Source organism: Macrotis lagotis, chromosome X (assembly GCF_037893015.1).
Source record: "Macrotis lagotis isolate mMagLag1 chromosome X, bilby.v1.9.chrom.fasta, whole genome shotgun sequence".
Classification (NCBI taxonomy): domain Eukaryota; kingdom Metazoa; phylum Chordata; class Mammalia; order Peramelemorphia; family Peramelidae; genus Macrotis; species Macrotis lagotis.
The window spans coordinates 139,232,519-139,252,275 of record NC_133666.1 but is presented as its reverse complement, the minus strand read 5'-3'; the positions used below and the strand labels follow the sequence as shown (position 1 = coordinate 139,252,275).

The following is a 19,757-nucleotide window of genomic DNA, read 5'->3' as shown; positions in this document are numbered from 1 at the left end:
TTTAAGTTCCTATATTCATATACTGAATGAGGTAATGTATGTGAAAGTGCTTTGAAAAGTATAAAGTCCTGTCCAAGTGTAAGGCATCATTATTATTGCTATATATCCATTTATATCTAGGCTCATTTTTTTAGGGAGACTGTAAACTCAAAATGGCAATGTTTAGCCTAGGCCTATCTATTCTAAAACATTTCTATTCAACACTGGAAGAGACTCAGAATGGCAAAGCTGAAAGGTACCTTAAAAGAGTATTTCATTTAATTCCCTCATCTATAAAAGAGTTCAGTCCTCAAGAGGTTAATTGCCGTATGAAGTTTAATCAAGGAAGGTAAGGACCTCCCTTTGTTTCCTGATTTCAGGTTTCCCCTCAAACCATTACCTGCCTGGGTTCCCCCTTTACATTTCTCTCATTTAAAATTTATTTATATATTTTATTTTTTATTTTTTCTCACTTAATAGTACTTTACTGTTTTCCAATTATATATAAAGATAGTTTTCCAACATTCATTTTTTTGTTTTGTTTTTCTTTTTTTTTAGATTTTTCAAGGCAATGGGGTTAAGTGGTTTGCCCTAGGCCACACAGCTAGGTAATTATTAAGTGTCTGAGGCTGGATTTGAACTCAGGTACACCTGACTCCAGGGCCAGTGCTCTATCTACTCCGCCACCTAGCCACCCCTCAACATTCATTTTTAAAAGATTTTTGAGTTCCAAATTTTTCTCCTTCCATGCCTTAAGACAACACGCATGTACAATAATAAACATACTTTCACATTAGTCATAGTTGTGAAAATAAGAACAAAACGGGAAAACCACAAGAAAGAAAAAACAAAACAAAAAATAAATAAAAGTAAAAACAGAATACATTAATCTGTGTACAAATTCCATAGTTCTTTCTCTGAATGTAGGTAGTATTTTCCATTATGAGTCATTGTATTGCTAAGACCTCAGGCTATCAAAGTTGATCATTATACAATGTTACTGTTACTATGTACATGTTCTGGTTCTACTCACATCACTGAGCATAAGTTCAGATAAGTCTTTCCAGATTTTTTTGAAATCTTCCTGATCATGATTTTCTTATAAAGCAATACAATACTACTTAAAATCATATAATACAACTTATTTAGTCATTCCCCAATTGATTGTCATTACCGGGGGCTTTCTCTCAATTTCCAATTCTTTGCCATCACAAAAAAGAATTGCTATAAATATTTTTTGTAATGAAGGTCCATTTCTGTTTTTTTTATGATCTCTTTGTTATACAAACCTAGTAGTAGTAGTAGTAGTAGTAGTAGTAGTAGTATCATTGGATCAAAGGGTAGAAAGTTTGATAGCCCTTTGGTCATAGTTCCAAATTGTTCTCTAGAATAATTAAATTATTCCACAATACCACCAACAACAATTAGTGTTCCAGTTTCCCTAAATCTTCCCCAACATTTATCATTTTTTTCCTATCATATTAGCCAATCTGCTAGTTGTGAGGTGGTATTCAGAGTTTAATTTTCATTGCTCTAATCAATAGTGATTTGGAGCATTTTTATGTAATTATAAATAGTTTTAATTTCTTCATCTGAAAACTGCCTATTCATATCATTTGACAATTTTTCAATAAGGAATGAATTGTATTTTTATGAATTTGACTCAGTACTCTCTATATTTGAGAAATGAATACTTCATCAGAGATAAATACTAGAAAAATTTCCCCTGATTTTCTGCTTTCCCCTTAGTTGCATTGGTTTTGTTTGTGTAAACCTTTTTTAATTTAATGTAATTAAAATTCTTCATTTTTCATTTCATAATGGTCTCTATCTCTTGTTTGATCATAAATTCTTCCTTTCTTTTTCTTTTAGGTTTTTGCAAGGCAAATGGGGTTAAGTGGCTTGCCCAAGGCCACACAGCTAGGTAATTATTAAGTGGCTGAGACCGGATTTGAATCCAGGTACTCCTGACTCCAAGGCCAATGCCTTATCCACTACGCCACCTAGCCGCCCCCTAAATTCTTCCTTTCTCATAGATTTGGAAGGTAAATTATTCCTTGCTCCTAGTTTGAGTTATGGGGGACAACTAGGTGGTACAATGGATATAGCACTGACCTTGGAGTCAAGAGGATGGGAGTTTGAATCCTACCTCAGACAGCTAATTCTTTTTTAAAAAACAAACAAGCATTATTTATTTATTTATTTTCATCCATATGCACATGTATATTTTTTTTAGGTTTTTTTTTTTGCAAGGCAGATGGGGTTAAGTGGCTTGCCCAAGGCCACACAGCTAGATAATTATTAAGTGTCTGAGACTGGATTTGAACCCAGGCACTCCTGATCCAGGGCCGGTGCTTATCCACTGTGCCACCTAGCCACCCTATTATTTTCTAGTTACATAAAATAATTTTAGGTAATTTGATTGGTATGGTACTGAAAAAATAAATTAATTTAGGTAGAATTTTCATTTTTATTATATTAGCTCAGCTTACCCATGTCAACTGATAGTTTTTTCAATTACTTAGATCTTTTCTCATTTGTATGAAAAGTTTCGTGATTGTGTTAATATTTCCTGAATTTGTCTTGACAGGTAGGTTCCCAAACATTTTATATTGTCTGTAGTTATTTTAAATGGGATTTCTCTTTCTTTCTCTTGTTGTTGGGTTTTCTTTGCCATATAAAGAAATGATGATAATTTATGTGCATTTATTCTATATCCTGCAATGTTGTAAAAGTTGTAAATTGTTTCAAGTAGATTTTTAGTTGATTCTCTAAGTATATCATTTTATCATCTGAAAAGAGTAAGAGTTTTGTTTCCTCATCTTTGTTTCCTAATCTTTCAATTTTTCTTCTTCTCTTATTGCTAACAATAAAGCTAACATTTAAAGCTAACATTTCTAGGATAATATTAATAATAATGGTTATAAAGGACATCCTTGTTGCACCCCCTGATCCTATTGGGAATGCTTCTAGTTTATGCCCAGTACATATAAAGCTTCCTGATAGTTTTAGATAGATATTGCTTTTCATTTTAAGGAAAACTCCATTTATTCCTTTGTTCTCTAGGGTTTTTAATAAGAATGGGTACTGTATTTTGTCAAAAATATTTTCAGTATCTATTGAGAAATTCATGAGATTTATATTAGTTTTGATACTGATATGATCAATTATGCAGATAGTTTTTCCAATATTGATCCAGCTCTACATTTCTGGTATAAATTTAACTTAGTCATGGTATAGTATCCTTGTGATAAATTGCTGTAAACTCTGCTAATATTTTATTTAAAATTTTTGCATTAATATTCATTAGGGAAATTGATTTACAATTTTCTTTCTCTGTTTTGACTCTTCTAAGTATCAGCACCATATTTGTGTCATAAAAGGAATTCTTGCCTGATTTTGCCAAATAGTTTATTTTTATAGTATTAGAATTAATTGTTCTTTAAATATTTGGTAGAATTCACTTGTAAATTCATCTGGTCTAGAGAAGTTTTTCTTAGCTTATTGATGCTTGTTCAATTTTCTTTTCTAAAATGACTTTATATAGGTATTTTATTTACTCTTCCGCTAATTTGGACATTAATATTTTTATAAGTAATCATTTCACTTAGATTTATTGGCATTCAATGAGAAAACTTGCTTACTTTCCTCTTCATTGGTGCTAAATTCCTCCTTTTCATTTTTTGATACTGATGATTTTGTTTTCTTTTTTAATCAAATTAACCAAATTTTTATCTACTTTTAAAAACAGCTCATAGTTTTATTGAGTAGTTCAATAGTTATCTTACTTGCAATTTTATTAATGTGTACTGTGATTTTCTGAATTTCTAATTTGGTATTTATTGGGGATTTTTAGTTTGTTCTTTTTCTAGCATTAGTTGCTAACTCAATTCATTGATCTCTTCTTTCTCTATTTTATTCATGTAAGCATTTAGAGATATAAAAATTTCCCCCAAGTACTGCTTTGGCTATATCCTATCAATTTTGATGTTTTCTCATTATAGTCATTGTCTTTGATGAAATTATTGATCATATCTCACATCTCTTTCTTTTTTTAAAATTTCTTCTTTATTTTTTCCAATTACAAGCAAAGCTTGTTTTCAGCTTCTTTAAGCTTCAATTTTCAACATTCATCTTTTTGAAAGCTTTTGAGTTCCATATTTTTCTGTTACTTTTTTCTTTTCTTCCCCCCCACCATGGCAATGAGTAATCTGATATAGATTGTACATGTACAATCGTATTTAACAAATTTCCATAGTAGTAATGGGGGAAAATCATGAAAAAGAAGGAAAATATAAAATAAATTTAAAAAAAATAAAAATAGTACATTTTGGTTTGTATTCAGGTTTCATAATTTTTTCTCTGAATGTCTCATATTTCTTTCTACTGATGATAGCTTTCTCTCTTTTCAAATTCTAGTTTGGATGTCATCTCCATGAAACCTCTCTTGAATACTACCTTGCCACTGTAAGAGCAAGTTTTCCATTTCCATTTTCTCTTAATACTTTGTCTGCATCTTCCCTTTGCATTTTCATCCTTAGCATAGTTATTTATGTACTTGTCCCCCTATCCTTAGGTAATAGACACAATAAATATTTATTTAATTGAAAGAAGAAGAGAAGGCTTGCAGGAGGTAGTGGTGTAGGAAAGGTGACACAGTTGTCCTCTTGTGTTGCTTTCTAAATTGAAAGGGGCTTTAGTGACCACCTAGTCTATCCATGACTAAAAAATAATCTCTACTATAACACATTCAACAAAAGATAGGTTTCCTTTCACTAAACCTCTCAGATAAGACTAATTGAAAAAAGGTATTTTTTTTCCCTGAAAGTCTATATTGCATCTTTGCAACTTGAACTCAGTCTCCTACCTTTTTCCTCTGGCAAGCATTTGATGACAGCTGTCAGGTTTCTCTGAACATCCTTCTTCTACCTAATTATCCCTAATTCCTTCCACAAAGGTTTTATAGGCAGGCAGCTACATGATGGTGGAGAGCATTGACTCTAGAGTCAGGAGGACCTGAGTTCAAATCTAATTTCAGACACCTGATACTTACTAGCTGTGTGACCTTGGGCAAGTCACTTAACTCCACTGCCTCACAATAGCAAAACTCCCAACAAACAAACAAACAAACAAATGCTTTATAGCAAAAGTAGCTACAAATTGGGATGTGGAAGAAGGGAAGTATATCAATAGAAAGAGATGCAAATAGGTGACAGTATGAACAAAAACATGGAATCAGGAGAGTAAGGTGGCATCCTCAGCTCCCTCAACTGAGTTTCACATAGCCTCCAATGGCAGAGTCTCTGTATTTCATTCTTTTAGAGGCTCTCCATCTCATCCTAGAATGTAATTTCCAGAACTGAACACAAAAATACAAATGAATTCTGATAACGATAGAACACAACTATCAAACTGGTTTCTTTTGAAATCCTATGTATTTAATTTTATGCATTTAAATGACTTATAAGAAGTAGACCATAGTTTCACCATATTGCTAAAAGGGTGAAATTCACAAAAGGTTATGAATACTCATCTTAGAAATTGTGGCAGAGTATAACAGGATTACCACCTCATTATCGATGGCAGCCAAGCTTCTCAAGGTGTCCCAAGATCCCATTAGCTTTTTTGGCTGCCATGTTATATGACTGACTTATGTTGATATTGCAATCCACTAAAATCCCTAGATCTTTTTCAGATAAACTACTATCTGATCATGTCTCTTCTATCTTGTTGGACAGGCTCATCCAACTCAAAAGGACATATCTCTTTTTTATTCTAAGACTACAGGAAACAAAAATAACACCATTCTGATTTTAAAAAATGATGCTATGATGCCAATTAGCAATCTCTTGATGTTAAAGGTCTAGTATGATGATTTGAAGCAGATAAAAAAGTAGGCAAACTTTCTTAAGTTAGTTCTGTGCATGTCCTTTGCATTCATGTTTGTATAATACTTTTCTACTATAGAAAAAATATGAATATTTTGCCCCAGCCCTAAAAGACATATTTTATTTTAAGCACACTGTCATAGCTCCAAGAATTGTATAAGTTTTTCATAAAAACATTTTAAAATATTGATACAGCCGCTCAACACAGAACGATTTATTTGGCAATCCATTTACATTGAGAAATGCTTGGAAAGGAAAAAGTCACAAGAGAGAATTTTCTCCTGAATTAAGGGGAGAAAAACCCTCACCTTCTTTCTTAATTCTATCTCAAAAAGAATGAACAAATGTAGTGTTTTAAATGCAAGTTTTCCTTCACCAGGCAATTTATCCCAATAAATATTTACATCAAAATGATGTTTAGAAAAGCCAGAGATGAGAAGAGTGTCTTGGCAGCTCTGAAACTGACTTCTCAATTTCTTGACTGTGGATTGTTTTTCTCATTTATATTATACTGCGAAATATCTCAATAAATCAATGGTAGAGAAAACTATCTCCACAATTAGTAAAATATAGCATTAGCAATAATGAGATTTGCACAACTTATTTCCCAGGCACTGTGCTAATCCCTGATCCTTTGATTTTTTGTCTTAATTAACACTTGAGAAGGTAGCAGGGGCTCATTTAAAAAAAATAAGTAATAATCTTACTAAGTGAGATTCACTCATCCCTCAATCATCCACATGTGGATTATCTACAATATATGTTCAGATTTTCAAACTTCTCTTGGTCATCCAGAAGGTTTTTAGTCACCTTGTCTCACATTCAAGCACTGGAAAACACATTTTAATAAAACCCCAAACCAAATGGGGGATGAAGGAGGAGCAAGTCTGATGCTATGAAAAGCAACTATAGTCAACTACTGATCAAAATATAAAGAACTTCATGGATCTCTCACATTGAACCCTCTCCATTATGGTTGATTCCTGATAGTTACATCTGATAATTAAAAGTTATAAAAAAAAGCTGTGACTTTCCTTATTTATTTATTTTTGTTTGTTTATTTATTTATTTGATTTGGTTTTTGCAAGGCAATGGGTTGCCCAAGGTCACTAAACACAGGTAAGTAATTATTAAATGTCTGAGGTCAAATTTGAACTCAGGTCCTTCTGACTTCAGGGTCAGTGCTCTATCCACTGCGCCACCTAGTAGTCCTCCATAGTACCACCTAGCTTCCCTACTTTCCCATTTTTAAAAGAAATAATTATAGAAGTGTTGTTCTGAGTTGTAGGTTTGGACATTCAATTTTGGGGCTGATGACACATTGTAACCTGAGACTACATCTCTCTACTTCCAAGTCCTACAGATTGGGGATGAGGAAGATGGTCTAAGAATTGCAAGCATAAGCATTTATATTCTCTTTATGGTTTAGAAGGTGAGCTGGACCACATAACTCTAATGACTCACTTTATGCATTTGCAAATGGAATCAAAAGAAAAAGTTACTTGAAGGACCTGAATGTCAATCACCATGCAGGAGCTAAATTCCACTACTATAGGGTTGGGGTTTGAGGATAATGATATAGACACAAATTAAACACATCTGATAGGCTTGCCCTTTCTTGTCATAGTATACTTTGGAGAATCCTGAAGTTTAGTGGAATTGCTAGCAAAAATGCCGTAGGCTAGGCATGAGTTCAGGGAAATCAGTGTGAAATCAAAGTCTGTAACCCATTCATCACAAAATCATGCCCCAGTCAGTTGTAGGCTACTAATCTGTGGGAATCAGCACATCTATCTATGAATCTAAGCAGCAGCTGCTTTTCTAGGTCTGGACTACATAATCCTTTTAGAGTCTAGTTTTAGTACAAAACTCCCATAGGACATATAAACAATAAATAAATAATAATGATAAATAGAAAATAATAAAAAGTTTTCTCCTCTTCCTTTAATTTAATACTTATTCACCAGATAAAACACAATGGCTGGATGATAAAGTTCCTTGGATTGCCAATCTTTTTTTTCCCTTTCTAATATAAATATTTTCTGATATCAATGACCAGACCCCTGCTATGCTAAACAAAATAAATTGACTTTAGTCTTTTATCCTAAAATTTGACCCTCCAGGGAATCAAAAGCATTTTTTCAAGCAAAAGTCACATCCCAGTAAGCCTGGAGACAATGATGGCTTTTCTCCAAATTCAGCTTGAGCCCAGTTCAGGTACATTTGTGGGTCTTGTGCTCAATTTATCCCTCGAACGCACCCAACAAGATTGTGCACGGCAGGCATTAGAGCAGACATGGCACCAACACAAAAGTTTGATTTCATGGACAATTAAACAGGGTCTCCATGCTGAATGAAACTGTCATTCATTCCCAAAGACTTCGAGCTCTGCTACCATGGAAGAGCCAACAAATGACTGTCAGCTGGGAGCTCAGAGGAGATGGAAGCCTGTCAATGACTTATTTCTTAAACACTGACATTTTTCTTGGATAACAGGGTAGACCCTATCATCAACTTAACTGGAATGCATAGGCAGATGGACACGGGCAAAATTGGGGATAAATATATCTGATAAAAAAAGATTGATTGATCTTGACTTTTAATTCTAGAAAGGATGAAAAGTGAACAGAATGCTAGAAAAGGAAGGGAAGGAACTGCAAGATTTTATAAAAAAAAAAACCAACTCAATACCTTACTATAATGTGATACAGTTGACAAGCTGTCAACCAACGTGGTTAAGAGAAAGAAAAAATAAAAAGAAGAAAAGCCAATAGCATGAGTTTAGAATTCTAGCTGTAGTCTTCCTTCAGAAGGCTGACTTGGGTAGCTTTTAGGGCAAGCTAACATTTTAAAAGATGTGGAATTTCTCTTTTGTTTTTTTGAGAACTTGAGGTCAATCACAAAGTAAGCAAGTCAATCAGAAAGGAGGTGGGAAGTTCTCATAGGGAACTGACACTAAATTGGGGCGGGGGGGGGGGGGGGGGATCTAACAGTCTCCATACTATGGTACCCACCCAAGCATCTATTCTCATTAGATCCAATTTCTGGAATAATTATATTATGGGAGTTGGGGAGCAGGGTGGAGAGAAAAACAATGCCTTGTCTGCCTGTATTGTATACATCCTAAATATGTATTTCATGGCTGTTTTGGAGGGGAAAATATATTTATAGCTCCTTTAGTGCCATTCCAGTCTATTGTGTAAATATGTAAATTAGGCTGTGTGATCTACACAGTAAAATGCCTTGGAATAATTTGTGTAAATAAATCATCTGCATATGCGCAGTACATAGTTTTCAAACTTGAAATTTTCCATTGCCTTTCAGGAAGCTTTTCAGAAACTGTTTCAAAGGAAACTTACACATGCCCAGAAAATGAATACATTGAAGAAGCCGGGCATGATGGAAATCAGATTGAGACTTTTTGCTGCACCATACACCCACTGACTGCCATTTTCTAGGAATAATCGGGACATTTTTATCCTAGACAGACACTAATTTTATCAAATGTTCCATTCTGTGTGCTTGTGTCACAGCAGTTACCAATTCTACTGGGTCGTGTTTGCAGAATATTAGAACAAGAGTGCAGAAGAGAGAGAGGACATTCTATTCCCATCCTTGTCTATGCTAGGAGCAGTGTGGATAAGCTGCTTTGTTTCCTGGGTGCCAGAGGTATATGTTGGGATTGATAGGAAAACATCAGGTCAGGCAGCTGGCACCGGGCCAGAGGTATATTTAGGAGAAGGAGCAGATCTACTTAGCACTAAAGAAAAATAATGAAATGGGGAAACACATTAAAACAAACAAAAAAGCTAGGGGAAGTGGCAAGGGTGGGGCTGTGCTAAGTCACTAAGTCACTACCCTGCCTGGGAGAGAGTCTTGCCAGAGAGCTTCAGTGGAGAAAATGAGATGATACAGCGTTTAATGTTTTGTGTAATGAGGCCTGTAATAGATGACAGCTGAGATCCAAAACCCTAAGGTAATGGCAAGGTGTTTAAATATTGACAACCCATAAAAGCTTTTCATTTGACTATTAGATACTGCTGCTCTTAGTCACAGAAGGAAGGGGGGAAGAGGGTTCTTCTTGGCTTTGAACAGAAAGACTTAAAGCCAAGCAGTTTGCTTAGGTTCAATTAATTATCTGAAAGAGAAAATCATTGGCAACCTACATTCTGATGTTCAGAAACAAAATGGGATGTGAAAGCACTATCTTTGGTTTTCATTTAAAAAGACAGCATCTTCTGGGTCAGCTCCTTGTCATGTTTGATATCCCTATAGGTCAGTTTTTCCTTCCTCAGTGATCCGCTGTTGGGTTTAGGCCTCCCACTGGCTTCAAAGGAGCCTCCACATCTGGATAAACTTCCACAATATAGAATTCACTGAAAAACTAGCTGCAGTACTCCAATTAGTCCTCCTTATTCACATCTACTTTCTGACTCCCTGAAGCTACACAAAGATCAACACAGGAACTCCTGCTTCCTTCATTACAGCTATATGGATGGATTTAAGATAACTTGAAGAGAAATTAAATGGTTCTCCAAGAAAAGTAGAAAATCAATACTTTATCATTTCTTGGAAAGTCTGTGTAACGTGTTAACATTCTGAATCAGTGCACATCTGTCTGGCTGGTGGTGCATTTACATTCTTGACAGGGTGATCTTTGACATGAAGATGCTCATTTTAAAGTCACACTGGTGCATTCCACTTGGCAGGGTTAAGAGTCTTTTCACAGGATTGTAAATTCTGTTTTTAAGGAGAGAGGCATGAAGAATATCATTTATGCGTACATGTGTCTCTATGTATTTATGTGTCTGTCTGTGTGTTGGGAAGAGGTGGATGAGATAGGAAAAGAATAACTAATTACAATTACTCTGTAATTTGAGAGCATCTTGGGAACATGGAGCTCCAAACACTTTGTATTCAATAAGGATGATTGATTAAGAAAGTACTCTTCTAGCCATTTTTGGACTTGAAAATTTCCTTTCCTCCTCTATACTCTCCTACCAAAAATGTGAATAAGTTCTTGTCTTTCCCTTGGTGCCAGAGACATAGGATGAGATTAATGGGAAGACATCAGGTCAGGCAGATGGCACAAGGCCACAGGTATAGCTGGGAGGAAAAAAACAAATCACCTTAGGCTTAGGGAAGCAATCAAAGAAGAGTAACTAATCCACTCCTATCCTTTATAGGAATTCTTCAAGAATCATCACAAAGTGATTTTTTTCTTTGCATAAATGACTTTTGCAATAAATTCTATTTCTTAAATGTCTGGGTGAGAATTTGGGATTCTGTACCTCTTGTTCAGACCATTTCAATGAACATTTATTAGGTATTTTGTTAGCCAAGGGGATTAAAAGAAAAAAGTGATTTAGTCCTTGCTCTTAAGGAACTTATGTTCTATGGTAGGGAAAAGATGTATACATACATACATATATACATATGTGTGTGTATGAAAGAGAGAAATAGAAAGAAAAAGAGATAGATATTGAAAGAGAGATGGAGAGGGGAGGAGAGAAGAGGAGAGAGAGATTGGAAGAAGATGGGGAAAGAAGAGAGGAGAGGATGAGATTGAGAGAGAAAGAGACAGATATATATATATATATGTATATAAATATATATATATGTATACACATATAATTTGACTTAGGAGAAAATACTTTTGGGCAAGGTGGTGTTTGTTATTGTTTGTTGTTGTTGTTTCTATTGATCTTGCTGTTGCAATTGTATAATGCACTGAGGTGGGAGATGGACTATGAAAATGAATAAAGTCAGGAATAAAGGAATCCAATTTGGAATAGAGAATGAACATGGAAATAATATAAGATAAAGCTACAAAGGTAGACTGGAAACAGCCTGTAGGAAGGCCTTGAATGTTAGGCTAAGGAGTTTATCTTTTACCCTATAGGCAATAGGGAGTTTCTGAAGGATTTTGAGCAGTGTTATGACATGATAAGATCAGTGCCTTAAGAAAATAGCATTAACATCTGTGTGAAAGGCAAATTACAGAAATGGCACTACTAGGAGATAGGGAGACAAATTAAGGAGATTATTAAAGGAGAGAGGGACTTAGCAACAGAAAAATATATAAAGATTTTTTTTCAAATCTGCGAAATCCCTTTTCCCTCTCTGACAATCTAGCTCCAAGCCACTCCTTTTATCTCCCTCCACTCAGTTCTCTGCTCATTGTCACCTAGACCCCTTGTTCACAAGGAGGTACTAGTTATTGCACACTGGACTTCACTTAAAATACTCTGAATTTACAGAACTGACTATATTAGGCCTCAATGTTTCCAGAACATTATTCAAGGAAAATGAAATGATCACAGTGGATCACTTTATTGCCTCAATCTTAACTTCTTTTAAACCCAGAAAAGACTTAATGACAATCCACTTCCAGACCATGTACACTGTCATGATCTAGGGCAGATGTGTCTCAAAGCCTCTAGGCTACAGGATTTACTCCATTATTTTTTATTCTATCCTGCATACCTGGAGCTATGCCAGAAGTTTCTTGAGTAATAATTCTATCTAGTATTCACAAGAGATCAATTCTGGGGGGGAAAAGTAAGTTACATATTGTCAAACATAGACACAAGCATAATTTTCAATATCTCTTCTTTTGCACTTTCTGCTTTACGTATCAGAGCCAAAGTCATTCTAGCCACTACAACTAAATCAATACATAATGATAGTTTATGTTTACATAGACTTTACTGTTTACAAAAGACTTTCCTCCCCATAAACCAGTGAGGTATAGAATATGAAATTTATAAAGGAGGAAGTTAAGACTCAGAGAAGTCAAGTGATTTGCCCAAGATTACATACCTTATACATAAATGTAACTTGAACTCAGGGCTTCTCATTCTTTTAAATTTGCCATAGTACCGTATTAGTGTCATTAATGATTCCTTCATGAAATTATCACCAAAACGTTATGGATGCCCACATTTAAAAACTGACTAAAATTCTAACTTACTTTAAACATCATAAATCCAGTGGAAACAGTACTAAAGGTCCTGGGTTCAAATCCCACCATTGACATTTACTAGTAGTATAAGGAAAATCATAAAACCTTGATGGGTCTCAGTTTCCTCAACTGTAAAATGAGAGGGTTGGACCATCTGGCCAGAGTTCCTTCCAGCTTTTCAACTATTATCTCTAGGACTTCTTTTTTATGTGCCTCCTGTCATGGTCTTTGACCAAAAAAAAAAAAAAAACCAGCAACAAAAAAACAAAAAAAAACACTTAAGAATTGAGTCCTCTTAGTTCTGGGTTTTTGTTTTTATCTTAACAGTATATTTTATCTAAAGATATCCACATGAAATTATTAAGCTGGGGGTAGAAAAAGGATATAAGATTCTTGGAGGAATAAGTATATTTTAGACCTTATTTTCCAGTGAGTAAAGATGAAGCCAATGATTTACCATTTTCCACTAATAACACATAAAATAATCATAAATTGAGTGCATGCATCTTTCAATCAGAATTTCAGACATTTAGAGCACTAAAAATGGGTCCCTGAAAACAGACTTTGATCTGAATGATTAGTTTAAAATGTCTTTAAGTCTCCCTGAGTTCTCATGTACAATATTCTAAAACTGACAATAATCATCTTCCTGAGCATGTGAAATGCAGATAAAATTCCATAAAGCTAATACATGTAAAGTTAATAGCACAGGAGTGACTACAAAGATGGAAAGCTGAAGAAAGGGTTTTGAGAACATAAGAGATGACTTACTCAATTCAATCAAGTTCCCCTTCTTTGCTAAGTATTCTTGGCGCAAAGCTTAAAAGAACAGACAGTACTAGCTTTTTGGAAGTTTTCCCTCCACCTGGGTTAATCCTGCATCACCAGTTTGGTGAGGTGGTCTGAAGATGACTATTCACATTTGCCTACTTCTTTAGTCTTCCCTACCTGAAGGCCTTGCCTCTATGATGTAGCCCGTTATAGGTCTGTCTCCAGAATTTCCCTCTGTCCATTGAAGAGTTAGTTCAGAAGTTGATTTTGTAACCAAAACATCTTGAGGAGAACCAGGAGATCCTGAGGAGTTAAAAAAAATACTTGTTGGTACCTGTGAGGAATCACTCAGATCTCATATTTCTTTAGAACAAGGGTTATGCAAAAGATCCAAACTTTGGCTAATTGGAAAATGATTGCATGCAAAGGTTGAGTCTTGGGAGGAGGGGGTTGGGAAAAGATTCTACCTCTCCACTCCAACTTCCTGATCAAACCCTTTCTATCCACCTGCAATGGTGGCTATTAGGAAAAGTAGAAATGTTTGGGGTTATTTGTGCATATTTGAGGAGGGAAGTAAGCTGTTTTGAGGGTGTTATACTTCTCAGAAGTGAAAATGTAGACCTATAACATTATTTTTCTTCAATCCAACATCTGTTAAATACCTACAACGGCACTGTTACCTGCTTTACAACTCAATTTTCTCTTTCAAATTTTAGTTCAAAGCCTTCAGTTTAATGAAAAATGATTCCTGTCTTTGGCTGGAGATGGACAGAACAAAAACTTCCCTTCAGGGAACAGTCCTGTTCAGGTCAGCATCTTCTACTAGTCACAGGATATTCAGGAGAGCAATACTCTGAGAAAATAAAGACATTTGAAGTTGTCTGTATTTACAGAAAGAACTTCAATTTAGGGATATATTTTTTGCAGATTATTAAACCTTAGGTTCAGTAATAAATATGTAGTTATCTATTTACTGCATTAAAAAGCATATGTTAAAATATTAATTCTTGTTCAAAGGCAAAAGGTTGAAGTGTATATTTTCAGGGGAATCTAAAAGGAAAACAGTTGTTAGCTGTCAAGAAGGACATTATGAGAGATGAGGTGAAAATAACAACCATATAAAATAATAATAATAAGCCACAAAGTGCTTCCCTTGAAACCCTGAGAAGTTAGTAGTACATGTGTCAATATTGCCCTTCTACACCTGAGATGCAGGGAAGTAAGAGACGATTAATATCACAAAGTTAGTCTGTGACAGAATCAAAATTTGAACCCAAGTCTTGTGACTCCTATTCTCTGCTATACTGTACTTCTTAAAGAAAAGTAAGAAAGGAGAGGAAGTGGTTCGGGCAGACCCTAATAAATAAAAACTAGAGAAGGGTCAGATGCATACTTTTATCATTATATCTAGCAATTAATAATATCCATGATACAATCAAGAGTCATTTGGGCTGAAATTAGTGTTTTCATAATGTAATATTTTGCCTGCACCATAGAAATAATCTGCTTTATACTGCAGAATATAAGGGATGACATAGTTTGTCCTTACAATGAAGTTAATTATATTGGATTCAGAAAAAATAATGCCAAACACTGGTAAAACACAATGAGCATATGAATGTTAGTTCTCTATTTTAAGAGGATCCTTAAAAACAAGAAGGGAAATATTTTAAGTAAATCAACTGAAATTTGGATCAAGATTGTGAATTTTCCAGAAGAGGCTAGCAGATGTTGCATGATTTATGCAGAACTCATAAATCATAGACAAAATCCCCAGCAAAAGCACCAATTTTGATTTTTAAGACGTCTTTTGAGGGTTTTTTGGACCTTACTATTGACTACTTTATTTCCTGATAACATTTACTTCTCCCAAAATGTCATATATTTATTTTTAGAACTAAAATGAATTGAAATTATTTTTGTTTTAAGAATTTTGTGAATGTTCCTTTATAAAACAGGATACAGAGCAGAGGTGTGAGCTGGAACCAGCTCAGAATTGCTTAGGAGAGCTGATTGTTAAACTTTCAGTATGGGCATTTCTAACTCAGATATCAGCAAATGCTACAAATCAAGGCTTGATTTATTGATTGTCTAGAGTCTAGACTTCAGTGATCAGGAAAATGTTAACAGTGCAGATTAAACATAAAAGTGTGTTAAGCATGTTTATTTTTTAAGAGAGCTGGTTGATAACATTTATCAGCATACCCCTGACTAACTTAGAATGGTAAAGACAGTCCACAATTAGTGGTTTCACAGATTATATAAAATAGTAATGACTAAAGAAATGAGAACATAAATCAAGAGATTTGGAGTCAGAAGGCCTGACATGATTTGACCTCTCTATGCCTGCTTCATCATATGTAAAATGATGAGGTTGTACTAAATGACCTCTAAGAGTTTTCTAACCCTAAATTTATGATTCAATTCTTATATGATTTTGTTTCTGTTTCCCTTCTTCTGAATCAAGGATCACAATAATTTCATTAAAAACAGAGATAAGGATAGATTAGGGAAAGGTTTAAAAAAATTCCCTAATTTCCTCAGAAGACAAACCATTTAAGTTCTTAATTTTTATTCTTTATGGGCAGTTAAAAAGATACAGTCTAACTTAGAAAAAGCTAGGGAATTTCAGGCACAAATTTCACAGTAACCTAATTTCCCAAGTCCAAGTTAAAGGTAAGGCCCAAAGATTTTTTTAGGCTTTTTTAGTTTTTTCGTCCTGTTATTTCAAACATTGATTTTTTTTATCTGCTATAAGTTAGAAAGTTGACTGCCAACACATACAAATATTAAATATATCCATATTTAAATGAATGCATTTTGAAATGACAGTGTGAAAAGAGTTTTGGATAGGATTAGAAGGACCAAGATTTGACTCTTGCTTTATCAACAGTGACTTTGGGCAAGTCACTTAATTTCTCAGCATCTCAATGACCCCATCTCTAAACTGGTGATAATAATACTTATACCACTCACCACATAGGGGCTTTACAATGAAAGTACTTGGCCAAACTTCAAAAACTAAATAAATGTGATTTTAAAAAATTATAGAAGATCATTCTAACACATACTTTTAGAAACATTCATATTGTTGAAATGTCCTTGAGAAACTGGACAGAACCAACTCTCCAGTCATTTGAATAGAAAAATGAACCATAGGAAAAAATGCACCCTGGAGATGGTTCATTTCTGTGTCTGAACAAATATACTGTAACCTACTTTGGTATTACTATTGAAAACCAGAGTTCTACCTACCTTCAACTGGGCCAGCTGTGATGTTGGCCTGTAGTCCAGGTCCATAGGCAATGGTGCGAGCCTGCACTCGGAAGAAGTAGGTTACTCCTTTTGTGAGATCCCTCACTTTCAACCAGCGCTGCCAATTTCCCTTAATGTCCACAGTCACCACTTTGCTTACCCCTAAAATAATAGTCCAAATGTAGAGTACAGAAAGGTCTCAACAAAAAGAAGCTACTGAGTGTAGTTTAATGTGTTGAGATAACAAGTAAAATTATCTCATAGTTTGCTAAGAAAGTATTTCTTACAATTAGCAGGAGTTTAAGTAGTGATAATAGCCAATTTTCAGCACAGATAAGTGTAATTAGAGTTTAAGCTTGATAAGTGGATACTGACAAGGAGAAAAACCTTACAACACAACTGGGAAATTATTTGGAGACTGCATGCAACCTCACTAATTACATTGGGCAGGGAGGAGGAGGAAAACAAAGTGAATCTGTGAGACCGCACTCTGCAACCTCTGTCCTATGGCCAGGAATCTTGCAGAGCATTCTGTGAAAGGTGTCCTTCATTTAAAGTCTAATAGAATGAGAAATGAATTTCACCATCTCTTATCACCTAAATAGGTTAACACTTCCATTCTTCTGATTCAATCAAAAGTTAGCAAGTGAAGGAAAAAGAAGAAATGACATCTGAAGTAGAAATATAGACTTGGGCAAAAATGGAAATACATTGGCAATCACTATATCACTGTTAACTATGGAATAGAATTAAGTTTAAAGAATGTTCATCTTGGGTCCCATCCAAGTGGGTTTGGTTATTGAAGTATGAAATAACCTGCTTAGAAGATTCTCTTTCAATATAGTACCTCTCCCAGACCAAAAGTGGCTATCTTTAACTCTGGTGACTCTTCAGAGTTTGAAACAAGTATGATGAAAAAAAAACTACTATTATAATAGGTATTGATTCTATGACTGAAAGTAGTATCATGTTCTTAGTAAGACTTAAATTTTTACAACATTGAAACAGATGAGGTTATTCTCACCAAGAGATTCACAATGACAATGAGTGCAGAATTAAAACAAATGATTAAATAAATGGATAACATAAGCATTCTTCAATTTTGTTAGTATTTAACATTTAATTGAATATGTACTTGTGGGGGGGAGGGGTGAACCTCTGATTCTTTCACACCATCAATGACATGATGAATTGCTGCTCTTACCCTTGGTCAAATTAACTATTACCACAATCAGGAAAATAGGGTAATTCAGCTGTAGGCACAGACAGCAGTGCCTGCCAATAGCTCTGGTGAGAATTACCTTGCTGAGGTCACTTTTAGGCAGTATGGAAGAGTGATGAGAACCCAGGTCTTTGGGCAGCTATTTAATAAACAACTTATTTTCATAATGCTCTTGTAAAGCTAATTATATTGACCAGAGAGGTATAAGAAACCTTTCCCAGAAAAGCAACACAGCTCTTGGGAACCTATATATCTATACTGCTTACCATGCAAGTCTATTTTTGTGTTTCCCTTTGGGAGAAAAAAAATCTTATTCATCAGGTTGTAGAGTAAGCTGCCTAAGCTTTCAGAAACAGTTTATACACATAAACACCCTCATACATGCACACACTCACACACACACACACACACACACACACACACACACACACATTTCAAAGGGCTCGGTTAAAATAATGAAATTATCATCTAGACTATTAACTGGGTCCTGGAAAGGCACCTTCCTAACCTTTCCACTTTCTTAACTATAATTAAATCATGGCAGTCTAAAGCCACAGAAGTCTAATTTTGGTTACTTCTCACTTAGATTTAATCTAGAATTATACTCTAATATATGTATTAAATCAGATATTCTATGTATAACTAGCTAAACCAGTCCTTTATCAATGACATAGAGAATTCTTACTCCCATCCTTAGGACAATAAATACAGATATACAATCAAAGCCACTCAGGAAAATAGATTCTATGGGACCCTCTTGATTTATCACTAAAAAAGTCTGATTCTCTTACTGTGAGAGTAAACTCTAAATTCAATTTGACCAATATTTATTAAGCATATACTTTGCTCATCATGGGGTTTATTCTGCTTATCTTCAGGTAGGGATTGTTTTCCACTTGCATTGCTAATTTTGTTCTTTCATACTCTATAGATCCTGAACTTTTAGAGTTTGCTAGAGAAGCAACTTAATCTTTTTTTTTTTTGGTCTCAGTTTCTTCATCTGTTAAAAGAAGCCCTTTCAGTTTATAATCTAAGAACTATGATCTATGAAAGGACCTTGGAGATCATTTAGTCTATTCCTGACCTGAGACAGGTCTGCCTCCTAAGACTTAAAAATGGTTGAATTTCGAATCAAAAGGGGTTTGGTAATACTCTTGCTCTGTCATTTACTACCTGGGTGACTTTGAGCATATTACTTAACTGCTTTGTGTCTTAGTCTGTAGAATGAAGGGGTTGCAACAGATAACCTCTAAAGTATCCTCCATTTCTAAATCTATGATCATATGATCCTACTTCCCTTAGTTTTGAATGCCTCTAAGTGGTTCTTCAAAAATTGGAGAAAGCTGATGTGGTCATTTGCAGACAGGAACACTGCAAATGAGCACATTTGCATTACATACACATTGCTCAGCAACATCATCTTAGGCATGACCATATTTGCCTACTGCTGTTTCTGTCATCAATTACTGGATTGTATTCTTCTGAATGTGAAGTTATTTTGGATGGCAATTCCTTTACTTTTTTAATTCTTTCCTCCTCCTCCTCCTCCTCCTCCTCCTCCTCCTCCTCCTCTGAGCAATAACATACCCCATGCATAGTTTTTGTGAGTTCTATCCCACTATGTGGTAATGCTAGTCAGGCCTTTTCCATCTCTAAATGTCAGAATTTTATTTATTTA

General features: G+C 34.8%; 1 protein-coding gene across 6 annotated transcripts in view; it reads right to left on the bottom strand.

Moving 5' to 3' along the window:
• The window catches only part of SDK1 (sidekick cell adhesion molecule 1), a 1,240,677-nt gene that overhangs the window by 32,967 nt on the left and 1,187,953 nt on the right, over nucleotides 1-19,757 (bottom strand). For all 6 annotated transcript variants that reach the window (XM_074200552.1, XM_074200555.1, XM_074200553.1 and 3 more), the window contains 2 exons: nucleotides 16,858-17,019; nucleotides 13,780-13,905 (listed from right to left, as the gene is read on the bottom strand). In XM_074200552.1, the coding sequence (XP_074056653.1) occupies nucleotides 13,780-13,905; nucleotides 16,858-17,019 (288 nt within the window). The remainder of the gene's footprint in view (nucleotides 1-13,779; nucleotides 13,906-16,857; nucleotides 17,020-19,757) is intronic.